This window comes from Bidens hawaiensis, unplaced genomic scaffold (assembly GCF_021521415.1).
Source record: "Bidens hawaiensis isolate Kalapana, Puna unplaced genomic scaffold, B.hawaiensis_p1.1 tig00026851_1, whole genome shotgun sequence".
Classification (NCBI taxonomy): domain Eukaryota; kingdom Viridiplantae; phylum Streptophyta; class Magnoliopsida; order Asterales; family Asteraceae; genus Bidens; species Bidens hawaiensis.
This window is the reverse complement of record NW_027494324.1, coordinates 104,921-132,123: the sequence shown is the minus strand read 5'-3', so window position 1 is coordinate 132,123 and position 27,203 is coordinate 104,921. Positions and strand designations below refer to the sequence as shown.

Sequence of the window (27,203 nt, the reverse complement as noted above, 5' to 3'; positions counted from 1 at the left end):
TTTGTTAATTAATAACTATTAAATACAAATTTGAAGGATGCAAATAACCGAATAAATATCTAGATTCTTTTAAACACTATTCTACAACGGTTGTCTCTTAACATGCATGATAATTTATTGTTTTTTTTGTATTTTGCTTAATAATTAAATATTATTTTTTTCATCAATTATCCGTGTAGTACACGGGTCTCAAGGTAGTATATCATATAATAAATGAGATATTAGAGGGCTCGCATGTGGGGTTTGAATACCATGGAAAAGTCCTTCCGAACACGCCGTTTTCATTGCAATATGCAACGATAAATGAACCCCTTTCTTGATGTCGAATTCATGAGTGGGTGCGCCATCAACTATAAGAGGAGTACAAAAAAACCGGTTTGGGACCGGTTTATGCAAACCGAACCGGTTAATAAAACCGGTTTAACCCAACCCAAACCGGTGACCGGTTTTAAAACCGAACCGGTTTGAAAAAAACTGGTTTTAATCGGTTTTAAATAGAACCGAACCGAACTGGACCAGGTAGACCTTTCTTGCTCCTAAACCAGTTTCAATTGAACCGGTTTGGGTCAAACCGGTTTTGATCAAACCGGTTCGGTTTAAGAAAAACCGGTTTTGTACACCTCTATTAACTAATACTGATGATTGTGTCGACATTAGAGTGCCTTTTATCCATCCTCTCCGCTTCATCAGAATCTCATTTGAGCCATGATTTGAATCAAGAAATCTCCATTTAACCGAATCAAAAGACTTTTCATCGTCAATTTTAAACACCATCTCCTGTTTTTTGGATTTCTTCAACCAAGTGACTAACTCGTTTAAAATTAGATAAGAGATCAATTTGGATATTTTAAAACCAGAAAAGCTTCCTTATTTAACAACTGACCCGAATGGAATCGTATATTTATTAATTATTACCATGCATATAATAATAATAACAATAGCTACCCAGGTATTTTATATTGGTAGTGTTTTATGACACAACCTCGACTTGTTGCAATCTTTGAAGCTTGAACATGGTATGAAAGTAGGGGCAGGTTCATTAAGTTTTTTTGTAGTGTAGTTGTGCGCAACATATTTGATCACAAAGCATAATTTAAATGACATTATTCACGGTTCTAAAAAATAACATTATTCAATATATTCATTTTTTATTTTATAACATGAGTTACTCAATTGTCGGCCGGTAGGCAAATACAATGAATAACAATAACACATAGAATACTAAATGTATAACAACAAACGACAACGATAAGAATTTAATAAAAATATAAATTGAAAACTATTTTGTTTGGATTTTAAATTTTATTAAACTTACTAGAATACCATTAGTTTTTATTATTTGGATGTTAGAAAGCAATATAGTTGTTATATCATATAATGTTACAAGGCGATTTAAAGTGAAACGTTTGACAATGTAGTTATTACGAAAAAACGGTGTCACAAGGTGATTCGAATTACTTGTGGCTATTAAAATGGATTATATTCAAGTATTTTTGAAAACTATCCTATTAAGATACAACAGTGAAATTTATTTAGCATAAAGAGAGGGAAAAATGAACTAATTTAAGGAGAAAATATTTGATCATCTATAATTATACTAGCTTTTGAACCCGCGTATTACACGAGATTTATCAAACGATAAAAATAAAAAAGGTCCTTTATTTCAAGTGTGATTATCAAAATACTTATGAATTAATTTAATGTAGACTTAAAGGAAAAACAAAAAGGTTAACGAAAATTACTAATATAGCATGGTTTTCGAAATGTCGGGTGTGGATTTGCAAGAAATTTAAAAAATGTGCTAAAGTTGCGTAGTTGGTCAAACTTCAGGTATGAAAATGATACTATGTTATAAATCCACACCATGTTATACCCGCTTGACAAAATGATTTTGACTCATTACCCATGAATAGCTAGAATGAATGAGATGAGAGATTAGAAATTAGAAGAAATATAGGCTTGACACAATTATATACCCTTTATTTGTTCTCTCTTTCATTCGTTACTTCATACTAAACAGAACTGTACGAACTTGTTTTAGCCCACCCAATCTACCAAACGTAATCAGACCGTAACCGCATCAGTCTTATCTTAACCATCAAGTAATACCATCCATTGTCAATACCTTTCTTACTTTGTTTACATAAATTAATCGTCTTATTCCAACTTCTAGAAATAGGCTTATCGTCTTTGGTTAGTACTTGTTTTCTTTCATGCTTTTCACGCTTTTGAATAAATAATAACAACAAAAAACCATACCTAAAATTGAAAAAGAAAAAACAACCAGCGGTTGGATATTATCCAATCAATCAATCAATTTAAATTAATAATAATAATAATAAGGTTTATTGTATTTTAATAATCTCTATTGACGAGTATTAGCCAATAATAATCCCTATTTATTTTATCACCATTGGTGGTTCCAAATTTAAAAACGTTGGCCATCATTGGTCCTCCATTAAAAAGGACTTAATGGCGTTATACATTTTTCCGAATTTCAAACATGTTTTATGGCTTTTGATCGGAAGGAGGATACAAGTCGATTGATGTAAAACTTAGCTTGAAACCGTGATTCAAATGACTTGATTTTTGTTAATTAGAAGTTCAAAAACCCGAATTGAAGCATTGTTTCGCCGTTTTGGAGCACCGTTTCGAACAAAGTTTTACATCATCCTCCTTCCGATCAAAAGCCCTAAAACATTAGTTATGAATTCGGAAAAAAATATAACGCTGTTAAGTCCTTTTTAACAAGTGACCATTGGCAACCAACTTTTTTAAAATTGAGACCGCCAGTGACGATAAAGTAAATAGTGATTATTATCGACTAATACGAGATTATTAAAATCCAATAAACCTAATAATAATAATAAAAATAAAGATGACGTTGAGCCACCGACACGTATGCATTCCAAACACTCCGGGTTCCGGCGTTACGCAACCCCTATAAACCATTAAACACCATAATATATTAATTTCTTCTTCTTTCTTCTTCAATAATCTCTATCCATTATTATTATTATATTATTCAGGTTCTTCATCCTCCTTTTTCAATTTTATTTTCTCAACATATATTGTATTGTATATGTATATATTGTTATTATCAATTAAAGTTTAGATCTTGATTATACAAACCCTGTTAATTAGGGTTCTTAACCCATATTAAATTTGGGGTTATTGCTCTCTTCAATTAATTTCTTTGAAAATGGTGGAATCAATAGCTGCAACTTACCTTCTAGGGCATAGTCCAATACTAGGGCATAGTTTGAAAGATCCTTCCTTTAATCGAATTCCGATATGCCCGAATCGATTGCTTCGGTTTCGCTCAACCAAAACCCGGGCAATGGAGTTGACCAAAGAGGTGCATAATTTCAAAGAGAGTTCTGATTATGAAACTGATGTTACCGAAAGCCCGGGTTATGGCCACCTAACAACAAAGCCGATAACCCATCTTTGGATAACCCGTTGTTGAGACAAGAGCGAATGGGGTGCGGGTGGTTAGGCGCGATATTTGAGTGGGAGGGGGTTATTGTTGAAGATAATCCTGATCTCGAGAAGCAGTCGTGGATTGCGCTTTCGCAAGAAGAGGGAAAATCCCCGCCTCCTTCATTTATGCTTTCGAGGATCGAAGGCATGAAAAACGAGCAGGCAATTTCGGAGGTTCTTTGTTGGTCAAGAGACCCGGGTCAACTCAAACGGATGTCGTTAAGAAGAGAGCAGATTTATCAAGCGTTACAAGGCGGGGTGTACAGGTTTCGTGACGGGTCGAAGGAGTTTTTAAATGTGTTGACCCGTTATGATATTCCCATGGCTTTAGTCTCGACACGTCCGAGAAATGATATTGAAGAAGCTATCGGGTCGATTGGGATAAACAGGTTGTTTAACGTGGTGGTTACTGCTGAAGATGTGTATAGAGGGAAACCCGACCCGGAAATGTTTGCGTATGCGGGCCAGTTGTTGCGGTTTATACCGGAACGGTGTATTGTGTTTGGTAACTCGAATTTGACGGTTGAAGCGGCTCATGAGGCTAGAATGAAGTGTGTGGCGGTGGCTAGTAAGCATCCGGTTTATGAGCTAACTGCTGCCGATTTGGTTGTGAGGTGGCTTGATGAGCTGTCGGTTGTTGATTTGAAGAATCTTGCTGATATGGAGTCTTCGGAGTTTGGGGCGGAACTGGAGGTCGAGGTGGAGATGGAGTTGGAGGAAGAAGACGACCCGTCTTCTCGGGTTGCGATTGATGATCATGATTTCTGGTAATTTGGTATGCATGAATCTGTAAACAGTAGGTGTTATGGGTTTAATGCTGATGTTCATGGTGAAAATGTGCATCAGTTGGTTATAGTTTTATGAATATTGAAATGGGAATATGGGGAGTGAAAAGGGAACAGGGTAGTCTGCATTAGATTACCATTTGTAATTGTATGTGTTATATATGTGTAATTTGTATATAAATATTTTACCTTCATAGTTGTTGCACCTTGTTTAATTTTTGTTATCCTTTTTTATTACATGTGAAGTTGAGGGGATTGATCCAATGTTTAATGGTTCTAATAAAAGTTGCAAGTTTATTTACAGTTCTGCAACATTATTCCACAATGATCAAAGTTGTTCTTAAACATTAAGGAAAAAAAAAGCAAGACTATGATTTTCATATAATGTATATGACTAGATGTGCATAAACATGTCTTTCAAGTTATCCATAATTTGCAGCAAAAAAAGAAACAACTTTTCATGATGCTATTAAGTCTTTCAAACTAACATCAAATCTAGTACAAGCAGCATATTGATCATTGCATATTAAGTTGTTAACCTTACGAAAAGGGAACCTTTTCATGAATCTATTCCACAAGTTTCTGCACATCTCTCTGCATAATAATCAAGTTCATAGCTTTAAGAGAGAGACAGAAAGCAATTGCACACCATAACAATTGCACAAAAACCGTTAGAGCTGATTTTATAAAACGAGGTTGTTTTTTTACCTCAATTGTGAGAGGTGAAGTCGTCGGGTAATAACGCCCAGCAGGCTGCCCGTCTTTTCCAACCAAAAATTTGGCAAAGTTCCATTGAATATCGTCCCCAAAGATCCCTCGTTTTCCCGACTTCAAGAACTTATATACTGGTGCAGCATCGTCACCATTCACTTCAATCTATCAAAAGGAATTGAAATCTATATTAATAGAGAAAATTACTGTTTGTGTCCCTGTGGTTTTAAGGTGGAGACACAATGAGTCCCCGAAAATTTTTTTGAACTGGTTGAGACCCCGTGGTTTCAGAAACGAACCACTCGTGTCCCTGCCATTACTTAACTTTCAGGGTAAACTTTCATTTTACTGAAACCACAGGACTCAAATTGTTCGTTTTTGAAACCACGGGGACTCAATCAGTTCAAAATCTTTTTCGGGGACTCATTGTGTCTCCGTCCTAAAACCACATGGACGCAAACAGTAATTTTCTTATATTAATATATATCGAAGAATATATGTAAGTATATTAATTCACATGTTAATCACTAATTACCTTATCAAAGACAGGGAACTCGGATTTGAATCGAGTGCAAACAAAATCTAAAATCTGCTCGTTACTCCCGGGCTCCTCATCCCCAAATTGGTTACACGGGAATGCCAAGATTTCCAAACCTACATCATGCATCAAACTCTTCAAACTCACATTCTTATAACAAGAATCAAACAAGCCGTCATCAAAAAACCGAACCTTGATCTTTGTATCTTGCATAGAGTTGATTCAACTCGGTGTAATTTGAACTGGTCAACCCGCTGCCACAAAGCTTCACCATTTTATAAACAAGATTCCATGATCATACAAAGTATAAGAAAAATGAATCATACCATTTGGAAGCAACATTGACTACAAGTAGGACTTTGCCTTTGTAGATGCTAAGCTCAACAATGTTTCCATTAGCATCCTGCGTATATAGATAAAAAAGGCTAACAATCAAAAGGGGCATTCTTATTAACTATATAACAATTTTGACTTTCCAGGTCAAACTTGTTACATTTTATATGCAAATATGTTATGGATTTGTTGTAAAATTTACACCACTTTCTTCTGCATTCAGTCATTGTTATTTTTTAATTCAAGTGACAACATTTTCATGAGTTATTAAAGCGTTCACGCTAACAAACTTCAGCTTAAAATTTAAGCTAGTTGACCTGAAAAGTCAAACCGGGAGCTTCAAATCCCAAATCCAATATTTGTTTCCAAAATCAATCCTTTATCAATGGGTATTGATCTTTAAACATTAAAAAGTAAATCTTTTTAACGACTGGAGAGCACATAGTTTACCTTGACTGTAAAATCATAGATGGACGCCATGGCCGATTGACTAAAGAAGGAAGATAGACTTTTTTTTCAGCCAACTGCACTTGCCCTTTGGTAATTGGTATTTGTCACCAAAAAAGCATATAATATTTTATTTTAAAATATCACAAAATAAGTAGTATTGAGTTTGTAGAGGCCTAAATAATTAAAAGAATCACTTTTATAAAAGGCCCCGGAAGAATTCGGAGGGTCCTTTGTTTGGGGTGGGTCGAAGGAGGAGGAGGAGGCGGCGAAAATTAATCGGTTTGCTTGACAAAAAGTAGTGGCTCCGGTGAATAAGGGTGGGTTGGGAATGGGCTCGTTACGCGAAACAAATATCGTCGTGCTAGAAAAATGGTGGTGGAGATTTAAGTGAGAAATATCCATTGTTGAGAAAAATTATATGGTCTTTACATCACACGGATAGATCGTGGTTGTTCCGGTAAAAATTTCCTTGGTGGGTCCATGGACACATATAATTAAGATTTTTGGCGACTTGACAGAACCGGGGGTGGATCTATCTACTGTGTTGAGGCGTGAGGTAAAGAGTGGAAACAATACCTTTTTTTTTGGCTTGAGAGGTGGCATGGGGATTCCACTTTTTATGCTTGGTTCCCGTTATTGCTCGAACTTGAGACTAATAAAGGGTGCAAAGTTTCCGGCCGTCTATTAATGTACGTATGGGAATTATGCGGGCAATGGGGTTGGTCGAGAGCACCATATGCGCCGGATGAGATCTCTGAACTTAGAAACTTGCTGAGCCTATGTCGCGATTTGTACAACAATTTGGTGCATATGGAAAACAAGGAAGAAGTGATATTCGAAAGGAAACAGGCTTGCATAGGTAGCATGATTGGCGGAATAAAAACAATGAGTTTCTTGTGGGTGAAGAATATAGAAAAATGGTTGAGCCTGACGTGAAAGAGGTGATGTGCGTTTAATTTTAATTTTAAGTATAGGTTGTATTCGGGTGGCATGCATGTTTTGTTGGTGCTTGGAGAAATTGTAAATGTATTGGTGGTTTGTTGATACTAGCTAGAGGTGTACAAAACCTGTTTTAAACCCAAACCGAACCGGTTTGGTCAACGGCTGGTCAAAACCGGTTTGACTCAAACCGGTTCGGTTTATAAGCCGGTTTAGACACAAGATAGGTCGACCTGGTCACGTCGGTTCGGTTCGGTTTATAAACCGGTTTTAGCCGGTTTTATCCCGGTGCAAATAGCTGCGGTTTGGATGCATCTTAACTGCCCGATCAAGAAAATGCTTCTAGAAGGAGAAGTTACGAGTAGTTGTATGTTAATTTCATCCCGCTGCGGATAACTGGTCCTATATTACCACCACTGATCTCCATTCAAATCTTTTCTTCACCGTCGCTGCTAGCTATGTGTTTGGCACCGAGCTCTCTAGGGTTGGAGATTTTACCACCGCGATTCCAGTTAGCCGATTGCTTTCTCGAGTCAAGACCTTCAAGTTCAAAGTTGCCGATCCTGTTTGTTCCTTCGTCTGTGTAGTTTCTTTCGCCCAATACAACGTTGCCGGTGAAAATAATTTGTGAGTAATTATTTCAATTATTTGCGTTTCAAATTTTGCCCTAATTTTGAGTTTTACTTTCAATTGAAGGAATGGAGTACTTTCTAATTGTTCGGCCATGGTGTCTACTCACATATAGGTAATCGCAGTTGAAATTACCTATTATTATGGTATTGTTGCAGTTCATACACGGGGACTGTGAATTGATTTACATATATTGCAAGATCAGGTTAACCTCTTAGAGGAAGATGGAGTTTGAAGAGCCATTAATGGCTCAGGCTTGGATTAGCTGTTTTGAAGAATCATTAACAATATAATGACATCAATACCCTTTCGGTTAACGGGGATTCGGGAATGGTTACAGCCAAAGATCATGTTTGGGATGCAAACATTGAGGTGAGCATTTGTGAGTAATAGCTGTGCCTAATTGCCATAAGTTATGTTTTATTTTTGGTCAAAATAACTTTGAAGGACAGTATAATATTCGCTTTAAAATTGAAATACATACGGATTTTTATAATTGTATTAGTTTTCTTTTTTGTGACACCTGAATGACTATTTTTTTGTTGTTTGTTCTTAGGTTACATCAGAATCAATGAAGGTAAGAGAAAAACATGTGGCTATATCCGTAATTCCATTTCTCTCTGCAAAATCGGAAGAGGAAGATTGATAGAAGCTGATTTGGATTTTACATTCTAGAAACACAAACACGGTAATGTCTGTTTGACCCATTTGCAGTGATGTGGTTTTTGAAATTTTCACATTGAATTGTTTGATGCCCTACTCTACAATGTCACGACTGTATTTGCCCTGTCTGCTTAAAGTATTTCATGGAATACCTTTTGAATTGATCTTATTATAACTTAAAACTTCTTACTCATTTTAATTTCAAAAGTTCATTTTGAAATTGGATTCTTCATTAATTAATTATGCTGTATCTTTTTCAACAGTTCATGCTGTGAGCAGCAGATGCATATGAATGAGCATCATAGGTAAGCATATCTCGCCTCAGGTACATTACATATTACGTATTGGTTTTAGGTAAACTTTCACACACACACACATACTATTAAAACTTCTTCAAACTCGGATTTCAGGTAACATCTTGATAGTGAGGTGGAAGTATTAAACCGTTTGATTTTAAATCGGTAGGTTTGGGCTGTGAATTATTTCAAACGGGTCATATGAGTCAAACCTAAAATCTATTTTTAATGCATACACCTTCCCAGATATTTTCTATATATAATGTCCAGATAGGTTGTTCTGCCATTGCTTGCAAACGGGTCATATTTTGTTGCCGGCCTGTTAATTTTTGTCGAGTGGACAGGTACTTTCGTTATAAGCATTATTCAAGATTGAAACAGATCAAGTGTTATATCGGGTATGGGTCGAAAATGAGCAACTTATTGTTTAAATATTTTGATACAGGTAAAATTATTGGATGTCTTGAATGTAAGTTGTTCTTTCTATAAATTTCTCCATTCTTTGTTTCTTTAAAATGCTAAGACTCATAACCACAGTAAAATAATTTATATATATGTATTTTATGCAGTTGCATCACGGTCCCTACTTTTCAAGCTATTATTCAGTTTGGGACTGCCATAATCACAGCTAACACCACTGGTATGGGATATTCATCATATAAGTGCATTTGTTACTAAATGTCTGTTAGTTTGTTGTGAATAAAAACATGTAACTGCAGCTATATAGAAATATTTTGACTTTCATGAAACTGATAAAGCTGAGTGCCAGTTTACAGCAACTACAGTTCTAGACAATGGAACACATGTATGGTATATGATAAGTACAAAGAAAAATTATGGTTATTCTGTAATGGACCTTGGCTTTAATTATAATAAAATGTTTATAGCTGCCTTATAAGTAAAAGTTTTCTTTTCTATTTTTAAAAGTCAAATCCTTTTAAGTGATTGCTAGAGGTTAGTAATTTTACATTATTTGATTAATCTACATACATAATATTTTTTTTATTTAGCATTCTATACCTAACCACCGAAGAATGGTGGTATAAAAGGCTATTGAATCTTTTTACCTTTTGTACTTGTATGTTTCTCTTCATGTTGTGGATTACTAATAGTACCTTTACCATTATTATTTGTTCCAGCTATTAATGTTGTTTCGTCATATTTCACATAATCATGCTGTTATATAGTACCCCACAAATTTTTATTTCTTTGATATGTTTGCTCTTGGTCCCAAGGTACTATTCACTCACTTCATGAACACTGCTATTCATTCCATCGATTTTGGATGAGTGGAGTATTAGAAATCCAAAACAATAAACTTAGTAGCTTAACAGTTCAGTGTACGAGTCACCTGCTTATGGTTGATGATGCCTACTTTTAAGACAAGCAACTATGGTTCTAATTATAACTTTTAAAAATTTATGGCAGGTTTTTGGTCCTACAGCTCAGCAAAAGGAATTATATGAACACGTTGTTATTCCAATTGTAAATGAAGTATTAGAAGTGTTCAACTGCACACCATTTTGCCTATGGACAGACAAGCACCTGGATTACATACACCATGCAATGAGAATGTAAGTGGGCCAAGGTATTATATCTTTTAAATAGTGCATTAGCTTTTACTTATGCATTTAATCATTTGTTTTAAGTTATTACAACATAAACAATGTTTCTTTCACTCTCAGAGTGGGCCAAATGGAGAGCTGTCACTAGAAGCATGTGTAATAACAAGTTCAGTGAAACAAATCTTTGGCAAATTGGAGTGCCAAATTGCAGAGTATATGGTTTTAATCTTTTGTAAGCAGTTATAACATGCTATGTTAATAATTAGTAGTAGAGTTCTAAATAGCAATTCAATATAGTGGTGGCGTTATGGCATTAAAATGCCCGTTCACCGGACGGGTATAAAACTAGTTTTATTATGTTGCAAATGTTTAGTTTTCTTGTAGGGTTGGTGAGTCTGAAATAAAATATACACATATTTTTTTTGTCTTTAGGCATACAACTATATTTGGAGCCAGTTTCCCTTACACCACCTTTCAAACAATTGAATGCGGTTTGCATAATCAAATGATACATAGATATCCCCAAACAAACTCACTATAAATCGAATTGTGTATTAGTTAAAAGACAAAACATCAAAACTGGGTATGGGTATGGTACAGTTGACCTGGCTCTGGTTGTGGCTCTGGCTCCGTCACCAACAGAGGAAGAGGAGGATCGGATGGCTATTGCTGTGGCTGGGGAAGCTTTCTGACACCGTAATAAAGCATCTTAAGGCGCCACTTCTTGAGCTTGGATGTCACGTGAGATGCATTCATCTTACCAAGCACCATCAACCTTTTCTGTTCCATGTCGACAGCCATGGAACTTATTCCCTTGATGCCAAGATATTAGTGGTGAGCACGAAACCGAATTAACCGAATCGAAATCGAATTAACTGAAAAAACCGAACCAAAGCATTAACCGACGGTTAATTTTTTGTTTTTTTGAAAAACCGAATTTTCGGTTTCGGTTTGGTTTTCCATTTTTTAAAAACCGAACCGATATGTGTTTTTACTTAAATATTAATACAATTATGTGTGTTTTTTTAAATGTTATGATCGGAAACAAAACACCAAAAGGTTCTACCGTTGATGGTGATGAAGATTATGAAGATGATGATGATTGAGAGTAAGCTTTGAAGATGAATAAGATGAAAAATGAAGATTGGAACTAAACTTTTAGTATTTTTGGATTAAGAACTTTGTTGAATTTTAAACTCTAGTACTCTTATAAGTTTGTATTTGTTTGGTTTCACGTAACAAATGCCTATTTTTGTGTATTGAATATAATGTGCATTTTTCATTTTTTGGAATTTTTTTGCAATGCCTGCACACACACAAAAAAAACGATTATAACCAAACCGAAACCAAAAAAACCGAAAAAACGAAAGCCGAACGGTTTGTGTATTTGGAAAACCGACTTTTCGGTTTCGGTTTCACCTAAAAACCGAATCAAACCGAACCATGCTCAGCCCTACCAGATATCGCAGAAAACACTTTGGTCGAGTCGTTCATCTCAACTAGCTCCACCACGAGCTTATGCTACGCAATAGATTTAAAATACATAAATAAATTAATACTAATTTGATGTCAGAAACTAAAGTGATTTTAATTTTAAAAAAATAGCTACTAGTTAAAGAATAAAAGTGGCCGGCCGGAGTTGTTTGCTCCGCCGCCCCACCACTCGGAGATCTTCCGTACAACACAAATCAACGGATTGAGTTGCCAGAAAATAAATAAGCAAGGCGTTTTTGCTTTTCGATCGCTCCAAACCATAAAAAAAATACCGATCGAATCAAAAGAAATAAAGAAAAATATTCATGTACTAGTGAGAAGAGTGAACGTACGGAACACATTAAGGTCGTTTGATTTCGACCCTAGTTGCGGATCTTACGTGCGTACCTGAGTAGTCAATGCCATGTCACAATGATGAAGATGAAGATGAAGATGAAGATGAGAAGTGAGAAGTGAATGCTTGTTTTTGTTTGTAGTAAATATAAGAACAGAAATATTTATGAGGAAGGGTGGGTAATGTCATTTAATTAGGTAGCAAGAATAGAATAATATCTCTTAGTATCTGCAGACATGCCACAACAGGAAAGGTGGGTCAAATTAATTAAACGAAACAACCTTTTTATTTTTTGAGTTTAATTATATACAACAAACAAATTACAATGATTAGCAATGCTAAGCTAATTGTTTTAATTTGGGTCTTCTTCGGATTTTTTTTTTTTCGGGTTTCAAAGTTTTAAATCTTGACTTAAAACCTAGCTTAAATCTCTCATGGTTTTTCAGTTAGGTTTTTTTCGAATCGAGTATTCTAGAAAACAACAAAAACAGAAGATAAAATATAATTTAAAAACTATAATCTAAAATTAAAACATATATATTATTCTTTGATTGCAACGTTTAAAAAAAAAGAGTAAACAAACATCAACCATAGTCGTCTTCAAGCAGGCTTGATTTGGTTGTCCGATTACAGTTGCTAATAATCATAAACGGAAATATAAATTCATAATTAGCAGTCGATCCATAATTGGTGGAATGACATTAGTCGATTATCCCTAAAAATGCATTTGGTTTAATTTCAAAACTCAAAGTTTATTCAGGTTGACCCGAAAATCATAAATCAAACCCAAGAACCAACCCAAATTACTTCGGTTTGGGTTTTGGGTTAGTCTTTTCTTGGGTTTGGGTTAGTTCGGGTTATTCTTTTTCTGGGCTATAAATACTGGTTGCCTTACCAAAATCCGGTATAACAAGTTCAACCGGCCGGTACGTACCGGTTTTTAAAACACTGATTATTTGGCGATAAATTTTTCGGATAGAGTCACATTGTCACACCCCGACCAAAGGCGGCGGAACATGCCGAGGTGTAACGATTGTCCATAAGCACATGACACTAATTAAAGTGACAGTATTTAATAAACTCATTTCATTTCACAACATCGAAAATGTCACATAACAATTATCCATAAAAAAACCATAAACAAGATATCACAAAATATGGCAAATTGATATTGTTCATTTTTACTAATATCCTAAGGTCTTTGATGTCATTTTCTTCACAATCATGAATCAACCAAGATGCAAACCTGCAACATTTCATAAAATAAAGTTTGTCAACACAAAGGTCGGTGAGCAATTCATAAGTTTAATCATATTAGTATATAATAAAGATAGCCACAAAACTTGCATACGAAACGATAAATAAAAGTGGTAATTTGAATAAATAGATATCGCTAAACACATTAGCGACACCTAGCTATAAGGGGATGTCAAATAGTCTAGGATTTTATAGTTATCGTTAATTGCATTACGTTAACGACACCTTGCTATAAGGGGATGCCAAATAGTCTAGGATTTTATAATTCCACCAACCAAAAGCGATAAACACATAGGCATATAAGCATAGAACACCAAATCGAACAATTATTTAGGTAAAGTATACAACTACGTTTGTGGTTTAAGATTCAAATATAAAGCATTTTGTTGAATAAGTATGAAATGTCACCCCCAAAATAAAAGATGGAAAATAGGGTATGAAGTACTCACCTTCAAGTGGTAAACTTGAAAGATGATAATTTGGAGATTTGTCGGAACGACGAGTTTAACGCGCAATGCCTAAAAAGAAAAGAAGTCTTGAATTTAGAAAGGTTGTCTTGAAGGTCTTTAAACAAATAAATGTTGAGAAATGTAAATAATTAAAGTTCAAGGTTTAAAATGTGACTATTTAAGAATTTATAATAATAACCCTTTAAAAATGTAAGTTTGCTCGAAACCGGGTTAAAGTATCTAACCTTAATATTTACTCAACCTATGTTAAGTAATAAGGTGGGTAAAATGCAAGAATGCAAGTCCCTTTGGAATAAAGATACTAAAACGGGGTTTTTTTTATCGAGTGTTCGGGTTGTCGGTTCGGGTCTTGATAATTGGTCAAACCCAAAGTCAACTTTCCAAAATATTGAATGTTATGAGATAACTCAATAAAATTTAATAAGACTTAACCAAGTATGTAGTTCCATTGTTTTAGAACTAACAACGCACGTTGAGCGAGTGTTCGGTTTTGTCGGTCCAAACTTTGTTATGAGATCAAGTTGGATCCAACATTTCCAAGTACTTAAAAAAATATTTAAAAATCAATTTGTAACTATTTTTAAAGAAATATACAAGTCTTGATGGCTAAAAAAACACACTTGTGTGTCTTAAGCGAGCAAGAATCGGTTTGGTTCGGTTTCCATCTCACAACAAGTTCATAGATGGTTTCCACATGTCCAAACACTAAAGAACTTGTATAATAATGTACAAATAAAAAAATACCAAAAGTTAACAATAAAGTCTTTAAACAAAAGTTCGGTTTTCGGTTCGGATCGTGTTTCGGGTTAAGACCGAGGTAAGATTCTACAAACCCATAACCATAGAATTTGTAAAAATGATTTTAGAAACTTAGATCTAACACTAAGTATGTTTAAACAAACAAGACTAGTAACAAAGTTCGGTTTACGGTTTAGAGCTATTTACGGTTAAACCGAAGCATAGACTTTTAAAAACCCATAACCATAGAATTTGTAAAAATGATTTTAGAAACTTAGATCTAACACTAAGTATGTTTAAACAAACAAGACTAGTAACAAAGTTCGGTTTACGGTTTAGAGCTATTTACGGTTAAACCGAAGCATAGACTTTTAAAAACCCATAACCATAGAACTTGTAAACATGACCAACAAACTAAAATAAGCAAGATTAATATGTATGAACAAGTTATATAGATGTATATATATCAAGGACACGAAGTCCTCCATGAAGCCTTGCCTTATGGGGTCCGAAACCTCACCGACCGGAATCGGAGAAGTAACTACCAAAGGTAAACAAGGGGTGTATATTATATATATGTTGCACAACCATAAACAAGTATTAATAAGGCTACATAAACTAATTAAGATGAAAGACCAAAATCCTTCAAGAACACTTAAGAAGATAACCTTGAATCTTTGATGTTTGAGAGAGTTTTTTTTTTTTTTGGAGTTGTAGCGAGGGAAAATGAAGAGGAAAGGTGGTGTATATATAAGGTAATGTTGGTAGTCAAATATGTGTGTGAGACACAAGAGTTTTCATGCAAAATGGATCAAGACAAAAACACAAAACAACAAAAACATAAATAAATAAATAAATAAAAATAGGATGTTTTCAAGACCCAACAAGTGTGAAACAATATTGTAACATAAATCCATCATTTTGATTATAACATAAGCTTCGGTTTACAAATCGGGTCGGTTTACATAATAAACAAATACAAAAGCGAATACAAACAAGACCCGAAATTGACGAATGTCACACACATAATAAAAATACAATATGTATGTAACAAAATTACAATTTCAACACAAATGATCATTACATTAGAAATTTAGAACTAGAAAACACATTAATAGTGGTATATTCGGAATTGTTGAGTCAAGTGAAAAGAAGACTAGATGGGCAATAGTCTAGCTGAAGCCTAATGATTATTTTGATTTGGATTTTGGTCGAAGACTAGATGGTTTTAACAACGCAAATTGATTGGCCATCTTTTTATTTGTTTGCTTAAAAATCATATATTAATTATATTAAGTGCCTTTTTAGCATGGTGTAGCGGTAGGAAACCTTTAGTTTTTTAATGTAGATCCAGGTTCAAACCCCAAATTTTGAGAGTCCCGTTGCCCCATTTCGGCCAGGCTATGTTGCCTTTAACCGGGCTTACGCTGACTTCAGAGTTTGGCTTGGGTGTTCCCTTAGGAAACCATACCACTGGCTAAACCTTGACAGTCATTGTGCCGAGCAGAACTCTCTGGCGTAACACACAACGAGACTAAAATGGCCCACGCTGGCTTCAGAGTTTGGCTTGGGCGTTCCCTTAGGAAACCATACCATTGGCTAAACCTTGACATTCATTGTGCCACCAAAAGAGCAGAACTCTCCGACGTAACACACAGCGAGACTAAAATGGCCCACGCTGGCTTCAGAGTTTGGCTTGGGCGTTCCCTTAGGAAACCATATCACTGGCTAAACCTTGACAGTAATTGTGCCACCAAAAGAGCAGAAATCTCCGGAGTAACACACAGCGAGACTAAAATCCGAGTGAGCTCGGGATTCGAACTGATAACCTCGTAAGGCGTAGCTCAAATCCTCCATTACAAATATCCACCCATAGTGCCACCGGTAAGGATCAAACTTACGTCTCCACCGAACCGAAGAACCCAAGCCTCTACCACCAGAAAAATCAAACTTGGTTCTCCATTGACGGACCCAAACCCGAACTTAACATTTCTTAAATCTTTCAAACTCGGAGAAAGAAAGCTGCGAAATTGGATTCATCAATGCATAAAGCAGCTCTAAATGCATCCAAAACACAAGCTTAAAGAAGCTATCGACTCCCTTTATCGACACAATCATCATGCCAACCCTGAAGCCTACACTCGTCTCGTTCTTGATTGCCTTCGCCTCTCAGACGCCCATCAAGCCAAACGCTTACAATCCCACATGGAACACAGTCTCTTCGAACCCACCACCACCTTTATCCACAACCGTCTTCTTCATGTATATATTAACTCTGGCAAACTTTCGGACGCACACAACCTGTTCGATCAAATGCCGCAAAGAGATGTTTTCACTTACAACGCTATGTTGAAAGCTTACTCCAAAATGGGGTCTGCAGATGACTTGCAGGGGCTTTTTAGCACCATCCCATGTCCGGATTCGGTTTCGTACAATACCGTGATTGCCGGTTTGGCTACAAAAGGTCGGGCAAGAGCCGCGTTGGAAGTGTTTGGTAAAATGGTTAAAGAGAGAGTTGAGGTTACTGGGCATACTTATGTGAGTGTTGTGAATGCGTGTTCGCGAGTATTGGATTTGGAGCATGGGAAGGAAGTTCATGGAAAGATTGTAGCATGTGGGTTGATGTCGAATGGATTCGTTTGCAATGCTTTGGCTGATTTGTATGCGAAGTGTGGCGAGAGTGATGCTGCGCGTTGGTTGTTTGATCGAATGTCATGCAGAAATGTTGTTTCTTGGAACTTGATGATTTCGGGATATGTGAACAATGGGTTGCCTGAAAAAGCTTTAGACATGTTTTCGGAGATGAAGTTGTCGGGTGTTAATCCGGACGTTGTCACGGTTTCGAACGTTCTCGGTGCGTTTTTTCAAACGGGGCGAATACGCGAGGCGCGTAACCTTTTTGAAGAGTGTGAGAAAAAAGACATGATTTTGTGGACAGAAATGATGGCAGGTCATGTTCGAAACGGGCTGGAAGAGGACGCGTTAATGTTGTTTAATGATATGTTAACAACAAACGTTAAGCCCGACAAGTTCACAATTTCAAGCGTGGTGAGTTCGTGCGCTCGGTTAGCTTCTTTGTTTCATGGTCAAACAATTCATGGAAAGTCAGTCAACATGGGAGTTGACCATGACACTCTTGTGTCTAGTGCGCTTGTTGACATGTATTCAAAATGTGGCGAACCGAATGAAGCCCGAAAGATCTTCAACACAATACATGCGAAATCAACGGTTTCTTGGAATTCCATGATTTTAGGGTATGCCCAAAATGGTAAAGATTTAGAGGCACTAACACTTTATGAACAAATGTTGAATAATGATATAAAGTTAATAAAGCCAGATAGTATCACCTTTGTTGGTGTTCTTTCGGCTTGCATACACGAAGGACTAACCGAGAAAGGAGAATATTATTTCCACTCAATGACAAAATATGGAATCACACCGACTTCAGATCATTACGCGTGCCTGATCAATCTTCTTGGGCGTTCCGGTCGTGTGGAAAAAGCTGTTGAACTAATAAAGGGTATGCCTTACAAACCCGATAGTCTGATTTGGTCAACCCTTTTGTCGGTTTGTAAACTTAATGGTGACGTTAAACATGGAGAGATGGCTGCAAAACATCTGTTTGAGTTGGACCCGAATAATTCTGAACCGTATATTACTCTTTCCAATATCTATGCTGCTAATGGAAGATGGAAAGATGTTGCAGTAATGAGGTCTCTTATGAAGAGTAATAATATTAAGAAGTTTGCTGCTTTTAGTTGGGTGGAAATTGATGGAAAAGTGCATAAATTTGTGGCGGAGGATCGGGTTCACGCAGAGTCAGATGATATTTATCGGGAGTTGAATAGGATTATAAGGAAGGTATTGAAAGCTGGATTTGTTCCAAACAAGAATCTCGTGCTGCATGATGTTGGTGATGACGAAAAGGTTGAGTCAATATGTTATCATAGTGAGAAGTTGGCTCTTGCTTACGCGTTGATGAAGAAGCCCGGAGGAAGACGTGTGGTTAGGATTTTGAAGAATATCAGGGTCTGTGGTGATTGTCATATGTTTATGAAGTTTGTTTCGAAAGTCGTTGGTTGTGACATTGTGCTGAGGGATTCGAATCGGTTTCATCACTTTGTAGGAGGATCTTGCTCATGTAAGGACCTTTGGTGATGGATCCTGTGAGTATTGACTTTTGTTGATGGATACATAAGGTCAAACTGAGGTATGATCCCTTTGTCAAATATTTTATTCTTTCCATGTATCAGTTGTTAATGGTGTACTTTTGGTTGATCAAAGAGTTGGACATAGATACAAAGTATAGCCATATGGTCTTATTGCTTAGGTAATCAATTGTTAGCGCTTAACACGCTTCATAAACATGTCTGTTTCTTTTTTTTCCCCCTTCTAAAATATACATATCTATAAAGACACAAACAGATAGTTTTTAATTTTCCTTGAGGTAGTTAGAGTTGCAAATCATAAGCGGTTAACCAAACAGATACCAGAACCGAACTGTAAAGAAACTGGTTAGGAACAGATTAGAGATTTTCACATAGAAACCAGCTAACCAAACATAGGTTAATACGGTTAGTGCTAACAGAGCTTAAGTTCGATAGGCTATTATCAGTTAACATGTTAATAACCGAACCGCACCGGCTACCCCCGGCTATAAATACTCGAATCATCTCCATGAGGTATTCATTCACTCTCACGTAATCAGAGCAATTTACTTGTATTCGTACTTTATTACACACAGTACAGTACTTATTCTCACGCCGGATGGTGGTTACGGGAAGACCCCCCATCTTGTCCTTCCCGTAAAGAGACTCACGGTGTCCTGTTTTGCAAGGAATTAGCTGGAATCTGATCTCATCGGGCAGTAAATACAATCACACTTGGGGAAACATAGATTCGGACTACCAGTTCGATTCCGTGCTTCTTCATATCTATAGTAAGCAAGTCCTTTAAAACTGCCAAATATAATAGATATGTTTGATGACCACTTTTATGATGTAAGTATGATAAAGCAATTCAACACAAACCACATTTTCAGGATTAAGATACAATGCATTATTCTTGATAGCAAGTAGCCAGCTTGAACTTTTGCTCCATTTTCTCAAAGTTTAACTGGTGGGAGAAACCGCCTCTAACTTCTGCTTCTAGAAGCTTTTCAACAACTTTGAATGGTCTAGATTTCTTCTCAGCTTCATCTAACGGTCCAAATTATTCTTGCAGTTTCTTTTTCATGGGAAACAATGTATTATATAATTGCTTCTAGGTAGTAATGGTCAAAGAATTTTACATTTACAAATAATCATGTGGTTATATTCTTGACTGTTATTATAAATGGGGCCAGAAACATAAGTTCAAGAAATACATTCAAATTGTAGTTCTTATCATTATTTAAACATGATATATATTTTTTGTATCTCATAAAAATTCAAATAAATTTGAAATACCAAAGCATTGATATAATATTGTAGTCAACAATCAATTCATTAGCACACCAACATACAAGACATCACTCTATGGAAACTCATACACTTATTCACTTAATCAACCAACCAAATCCCACAAAGCATATACCTAGACGGCTAGACACAAACCTTAACCTAATAGGCAAACATGGCACATTTTATTCTAAGCTTCTTCCTCGTAATCACCCTCTTCCTCTTCCTCGTACTCGCCCTCCTCATCAGCAGTTGCATCTTGGTACTGTTGATACTCAGAAACCAGATCATTCATGTTACTTTCAGCTTCTGTGAACTCCATCTCATCCATTCCTTCACCCGTGTACCAATGCAAGAAAGCCTTCCTTCTAAACATCGCGGTAAACTGCTCGCTCACACGCCTAAACATTTCCTGAATCGAAGTCGAGTTTCCAATAAACGTAGACGCCATTTTCAGACCCGTTGGTGGAATGTCACAAACGGTTGACTTCACATTGTTCGGGATCCACTCGACAAAGTAAGACGAGTTCTTGTTCTGCACATTGATCATTTGCTCATCCACCTCTTTGGTGCTCATTTTGCCACGGAACATGGCCGAGGCGGTCAGGTAGCGGCCATGACGGGGGTCGGCGGCACACATCATGTTCTTGGCGTCCCACATTTGTTGGGTGAGCTCGGGTACAGTTAGGGCACGGTATTGCTGGGACCCACGAGAGGTCAAGGGTGCAAACCCAACCATAAAGAAGTGGAGCCGGGGGAATGGGATTAGGTTGACCGCAAGCTTGCGAAGGTCTGAGTTTAGTTGACCCGGGAAGCGGAGGCAGCACGTGACACCACTCATGGTGGCAGAGATTAAGTGGTTCAAATCTCCAACTGTATAAAAGTCACAAAAACAATGGCTTATAAATCATATCATATGTTTATATAAACAAATATGTAACTTGGATGGCTAAAATTCATATCCCATGAAATCTTTATAATTCATGGAGAACAAAACCACATGAAGTCTTTAAATTCATACTATTATCTGACCCATGTACTGTTGTCTGTTGAGAAGAAAAAGTGATAGTTGTAACATATAAATTATTTATTTTTATTATAAAATCATGGACCCATGTCTTCAAATTACATACAATCATGAATCATCCAAACTTTGCCAAACTGTTTGCTATCATAAAAGTGATTCTTAAATGCTCATTGAGACAGATCTGTAACATTTTATCCCTTCTTGATTGGCAAATATGAACAGAAAACCTGACAATCAGATCCAAATCATCCTATGATAATGAAGGATTTCATTATTTTTTTACTACATTTATTAAAAAAGTTTATCTTTTTATATTTCGTGTAATATCAAGAAACCAAACACGTGAAAGCTGAACTTGACAACTGTGTTAATGCCCACCAAAAATAATAAAAAAAAAAGAGAATTTTTGCTTAGATTGGGAATCACATGACATGGGCACCCACATGACTTGAAAACTACAACACTATGATTTGACTCAGTACATAACCAAGTAGAAATCTGACTAACCCAAAAGCCAATCCCAACTGTATTCTTAACTTACACCACACTTTAATAGCATAACAACAACAATTGTAATAAACTAATAATAATCCTATGTGTCCAACTAACAAAAACCAGAAGGAAAATGAGCTTATCTAGATGCCTAATTATTTAGAAACATCAGAAACAAGTACGGTTAATATTGAATCATAAACCATATGGACAAGATGAACTTACAGCTGGGAGTAGTGAGCTTGAGTGTACGGAAGCAGATATCATAGAGAGCCTCATTGTCAAGAACCATGCACTCATCTGCATTCTCAACCAGTTGATGCACCGATAAGGTTGCATTGTAGGGCTCGACCACTGTGTCGGACACCTTCGGTGATGGGAAAACCGAGAAAGTGAGCATCATCCGGTCTGGATACTCCTCCCTCACCTTGGATATCAGCAAAGTCCCCATCCCAGACCCTGTGCCACCACCCAGTGAATGACATACCTGAAATCCTGTTACACATAACACAAGATGTAACACTCAGTTCATAGTTCATACACTTAAGTATTCATATGTAAGGAACTCATAGTTTCTGAGGTTAATTAATTAAACAATCTACACAGCTTTGAATATCAAACGATTACTTAGCAGTGTTGTAGAACTCCTTAGGCACTAGTCGGGCGATGGGGTACCGACTAGCGATCGATCGGATTGGAATCTATATGTAACTTTCAAAATTATGTACATATACATACAAAAAGTTTCAAAATTTTATATATAATTTTTTAAACTTATTAATCAGAACTGGATTAATAAGTATATTTTCCAAATACTTCAATTTTTTTTATCAATTCAACCGACACTTGTTTACCAATTTTGACCGAAATTCGACCGATTTGGGCTTATTTGGACCAACTTTGACCGACTACCGATTTGTTGAGTAGGTGAAATCAAATCGGTAGCATACCAATTGGCGATTAATCGCCAACACTGCAAAAACTAAAATTCTATGAATCTATGGACGATAACTGCAAATGCACAAATCAACAGACGCTAATTGTGATACCAGGCTCTGATCTCTAAGTTCAACCACACTATAACTGTACTTAATAAACCCTAGCTTTCTGATCCTAAAATCGTAACAGCATCAAAATCAATCAATACACTAATTTCATTTCATCAGTTCAAAACCTATGCAGTCGATATCGCCAATATATCACCGATATATCTGCCGTCGGTCCCTTGGCGACCGATAATATCACGATATTGACCGATATTGGACTAATATTTGACCGATATATCACCGATATCCCCGATATCAGTGTTTTAAGTCTTGATTATCAACTTTTAGTGTTCAATGTTATTGTTTTAAGTCTTAATCAATTCTTACTTGCTAAGATAGTTAGTATTTTGCAATTTGCTAAAGGTTAATTCGTTAACGGTAGGAGACTATACTGATTATTAGTGTTAAATTTCTACATATATGAATTTTACATGATATTAAAATTACCGATATCTCAATATCGGTCCTTGACCAATATCTGATATTTTTCCGCATTAAGTGCTTAGTTCAAAACCTAATCAAATAGATCTAATCAAATAACCAAAAAAACACTCACTAATTAACTTAAATTGCAAAAATAAGATAATGATAACCTTGAAGACAATCACAATTCTCAGCTTCCTTACGCACAACATCCAGCACAGAGTCAATTAACTCCGCTCCTTCCGTATAATGACCTTTCGCCCAATTATTCCCGGCACCGGACTGCCCGAACACGAAGTTATCCGGACGGAAGATCTGACCGCAGGGACCGGACCGGACGCTGTCCATGGTGCCTGGTTCAAGGTCCATGAGGATGGCGCGTGGAACGAACCTTCCGCAACTGGCTTCGTTGTAGTAGACGTTGACGCGCTCGAGCTGAAGGTCTTGGTCGCCGTTGTAACGGCCGGTGGAGTCGATGCCGTGCTCGGCGCACACGACTTCCCAGAACTTGGCTCCGATCTGGTTGCCGCATTGGCCGCCTTGAATATGCAGGATTTCTCTCATGGTTTTGTTAGGGTTTCAAAAGAGTGTGAGTGTTAAGGTGAGTGATGAAATAAGGAGGGGTTTCTTATTTATAGAGGGAGATTTGAAGTTTTTTATTTTTATATTTTAAAACAGATGTATTTAATAATACTTATTGTCGTGGAGACGTTTTAAAGCCTTTATTGAAATGTTACATCTTTACCATTTAACTTAAATTATATTTTTTCTAAGCTTAATTCACTTACCCTTGAAACACATGAGCTAGCCCCACCACTATCCCTTATTAATATGTGTCTGGCTCATGATTTTTACCGGGTTCACTCTAGATATTATTCTCGAATTGATTATTTTAATTTGTTTTGTTTATTTAAACGCAATTTGATCGGTCTCCGTGAAAAGGCAATGGAAAAAACCGGAACCGGTCTAGGAAAAACTTGAAACACGCAGATCCATGCAAATCGGTTAGTAACCACCAATTTTCCTCAGAATGTAAAGCAAATTGTGAAACAAACAGGGAAATCGGGACTTGTCCATAGCTTTTTCACCCGGGGAAAGGTTCACCCCACACAATTTTGGGAAAAACGAGAGAAATTAGGGAATTGGTTTTCCCCGGGCACCATTCCTTGTCCTCTAAGTAGTAAATAGACCAATGAAACCGTACCTTAGAATTAGTAAATAGACGTTTGTCACGAAAAATGACTACATCGTACCGATTTTATGACCACACGTGCATCAATGGTTTAATGTGTAGCTAAGATCACACATAAATAGTTATGCCCCTTGGTTGAAGAATGAAATTGTTTGTGACATTTTAAGTTTTCAAAACTATTGGATAATAATATTAGTAACAACGATATGAGTTATAGATCCGTAATAAAATGTCACGTCTTATTTGACTATTAAACAACCCAACTTGAAAAGCAAATATCATTGTAACAACAATTAAAAAAAGTATATATGGTTTCGAATTAAAGCCTACATTTTGAAGAATGAAGATGTAACCGTTTTTGTTCTAAATTTAATTAATTTGTTTTACATGTGAAGCATAAAATAGATGTAAAATGAATGTAATGTTGAGTAAAGGAGGATAAGGTGGTGGTGAGAAAATCAATTCGATGCACATGCACCATAGTGAGTTTTAACTGTCAAGGCTGTCACACTTTTTTTGTAATGGTCAAGCTATGTGGTTGGAGTACGGGGCAAGTGAACTTCTATGTGGCTGCAAATGCACGTGCCCGACAATCATATATAGAGATGCCATATATATCATACTAATTACTATAATATTCTTAGTTTATATAAAACAATCAATTAATTTCTATGCGAATAGTACCTGTGGTATGTTAAGTTTACAAAATTACACTTGTAAATAAACTTTTATCAACGATATACTATATTAAATTATGTATCTTTTAAATATAAATATGTAATGTATGTTGATACAAGACCGTCAAACTAATTTGTTTACATGTTTTATTCAATTGCTTACCGACAAATGTGTACGTGTTATAATTCATATGTTCATGCCCTGCGCCATAATAAAAAATGTTAAAATTGTTTTGTTAGTTTTTATATATTTTAGGATCGTCATTTTAAAAAAGATAGAGAAAAAAAACTGCTACAGTGCTACATGTGTGAGTATGTGTGTGAAAGAAGAGACATCATATTAAAAGAATGGTGGCACTCATGTTATTCAATTATTAGTTGTATTAAGTCATACATGAACAGTCAGTATTGATACAGTTAGAATATATCAAAAGATTTTTATGTCACGTGACACTCATGTAGTCATGTTACATTGTTGCCGTACGTCTTGCCGATCAGTTTTATAACCAAGAATATACAATTTAAAAAAAAAGGAGAAGCTCCGATATATTTACTGGATAGTTGTTGAAAGTTATTTATAAAAAATTTAAAAAGTAGAGCTCGGATATGCGTTGTATGATTTGAATTATCGAACTACTGTAATGACCCAACATCACTTTAGCGCTGTTTCTTCATCGCCATGCATCAGGAAGGAGTCGAACCAGAGTCTATACCATGGCAGGGTACTATTCTACCACTAGACCACGGTGCTTCATGCTAGATATGTATAAACTGATATTATAAGCGAAACACATGTGTTTAAGAAACCTATAGTGACAATTCAAATATAAAATAAAATTAATTTGTGTTTCCTTTGGTTATTGTACCTAGCGTAATCAATATGTTGTTTTTTTTTTTGGGTAGAATCCAGTTAATAAATGTTTGTATTTGTATTTTGTTCATCCAGGCTAACTCGTTTATAAAAACAAAAATTTATATAACATAATTAACATATGCGTATACAATTTTTTACAACTTGTTTATAACCCATCAACCAACTTGCCAACTTATTTACAAGTCATTTAAAATATGTCAACCCGTTTTGACTTGCCAACCATTTTAAATTCGTTAAGCAACCAAATTGTAACGAGTCATATTCGAGTTATATTGTATCATGTAGTTTTACTTGTATGGAAAATGAGGTAACTTGTCTGCTAGCTGTGACATGGACATTAATAATATGTCCTAAAATTGTTATTCAACTTATTATTTAAAATGTTATTCAACTTTTTTTATAAACGACAAGTCGTTTATTATAAAAAAATAAGTTTACCTAAATAAATTTCTTATATTATGTTAACTAAACTGACCACTACTGAACAGTGAGAACAAGAACACATGCTAACATGTAGTGGTCAACTGGTCATGAGTATTAACCGGTCTTGTTTTCCCAAATCAAAAATAACCTTTGCTTAGTTACATACAAAAACGATCAAAATTTAGTAACCAATTCAGGTATTTAAACACTACCTTTTCATTCATTATTTATTGCCCACACCATCAGATCTTCTTATCACCTTTTAATAGAATTGATTCTATAAATTAACATCTTTTTCCGGTCGTCGGTAGGCATTATGGTAAGTTCTTCACTCTCTCATACGCATGCAGTGAGATGTGTAAACAACACATGAAAAAACAAGTATATGATACTATATAATGCAAACAGGTTGATGATATCATAAGATATAGTGTGTAGATCCGCCCATGCATATGTGTAATCTTTTAAAGTGTTATCTCAATACATAATATTTATGTGCTTTCATACACAACACATTGAGTGATGTATATTAACAATATTAATTGAGAATGTGAAGGCAAACGCAGCATCCGGAATGCGTGTGAACAATGAGTGCATTATGAAGTTCATGGAGTTGAAAGCAAAGAGAAACAATCGATTCTTAGTTTTCAAGATCGAAGACAAGACACATAAAGTTGTCATCGAGAAGTTAGACCAACCAAATGAAAGCTATGGGGATTTTCAAAAAAGCTTGCCACCAATGAATGTCGCTATGCCGTCTATGATTTAGATTTCACTACCGTCGAGAACTACCAAAAAAGTAAAAAAAAATAAAAAAAATTGCGTGGTAGGTACAAAACACTAGTTATGATCATAACATTTGAATGAAGAAAGGAAAAAAAACCTTAAAAATGGATTTGAAACAAGTAATAATGTTTGTACATTT

The 27,203-nt window shown here is 35.8% G+C and overlaps 2 protein-coding genes, 1 long non-coding RNA gene and 2 pseudogenes across 3 annotated transcripts; 3 read left to right on the top strand and 2 right to left on the bottom strand.

Annotated features, from left to right (window-relative positions):
* Positions 1-3,197: 3,197 nt before the first annotated feature.
* Positions 3,198-4,381, top strand: LOC143574141 (5-amino-6-(5-phospho-D-ribitylamino)uracil phosphatase, chloroplastic pseudogene; annotated as a pseudogene).
* Positions 4,382-4,800: 419 nt separating this feature from the next.
* On the bottom strand, positions 4,801-6,330 carry LOC143574130 (putative glutathione peroxidase 8). The gene is made up of 6 exons (XM_077058836.1): positions 6,301-6,330; positions 5,844-5,920; positions 5,710-5,771; positions 5,515-5,633; positions 4,977-5,144; positions 4,801-4,862 (listed from the first exon to the last, which is right to left on the bottom strand). The coding sequence occupies exons 1-6, from the start codon at positions 6,328-6,330 to the stop codon at positions 4,836-4,838; spliced, it is 483 nt and encodes a 160-aa protein (XP_076914951.1). The 3' UTR covers positions 4,801-4,835.
* Positions 6,331-8,702: 2,372 nt separating this feature from the next.
* LOC143574140 (uncharacterized) lies at positions 8,703-10,631 on the top strand. The gene is made up of 3 exons (XR_013142538.1): positions 8,703-9,468; positions 10,257-10,416; positions 10,516-10,631. It is a non-coding gene; the product is annotated as an uncharacterized LOC143574140 (long non-coding RNA).
* A 6,075-nt stretch (positions 10,632-16,706) lies between these two features.
* LOC143574139 (pentatricopeptide repeat-containing protein At2g01510, mitochondrial pseudogene) lies at positions 16,707-18,970 on the top strand (annotated as a pseudogene).
* A 1,344-nt stretch (positions 18,971-20,314) lies between these two features.
* On the bottom strand, positions 20,315-23,691 carry LOC143574120 (tubulin beta-2 chain-like). The gene is made up of 3 exons (XM_077058827.1): positions 23,283-23,691; positions 21,869-22,138; positions 20,315-20,997 (listed from the first exon to the last, which is right to left on the bottom strand). Exons 1-3 carry the CDS (start codon positions 23,674-23,676, stop codon positions 20,315-20,317), a joined length of 1,347 nt encoding a protein of 448 aa, XP_076914942.1. The 5' UTR covers positions 23,677-23,691.
* Positions 23,692-27,203: the final 3,512 nt, after the last annotated feature.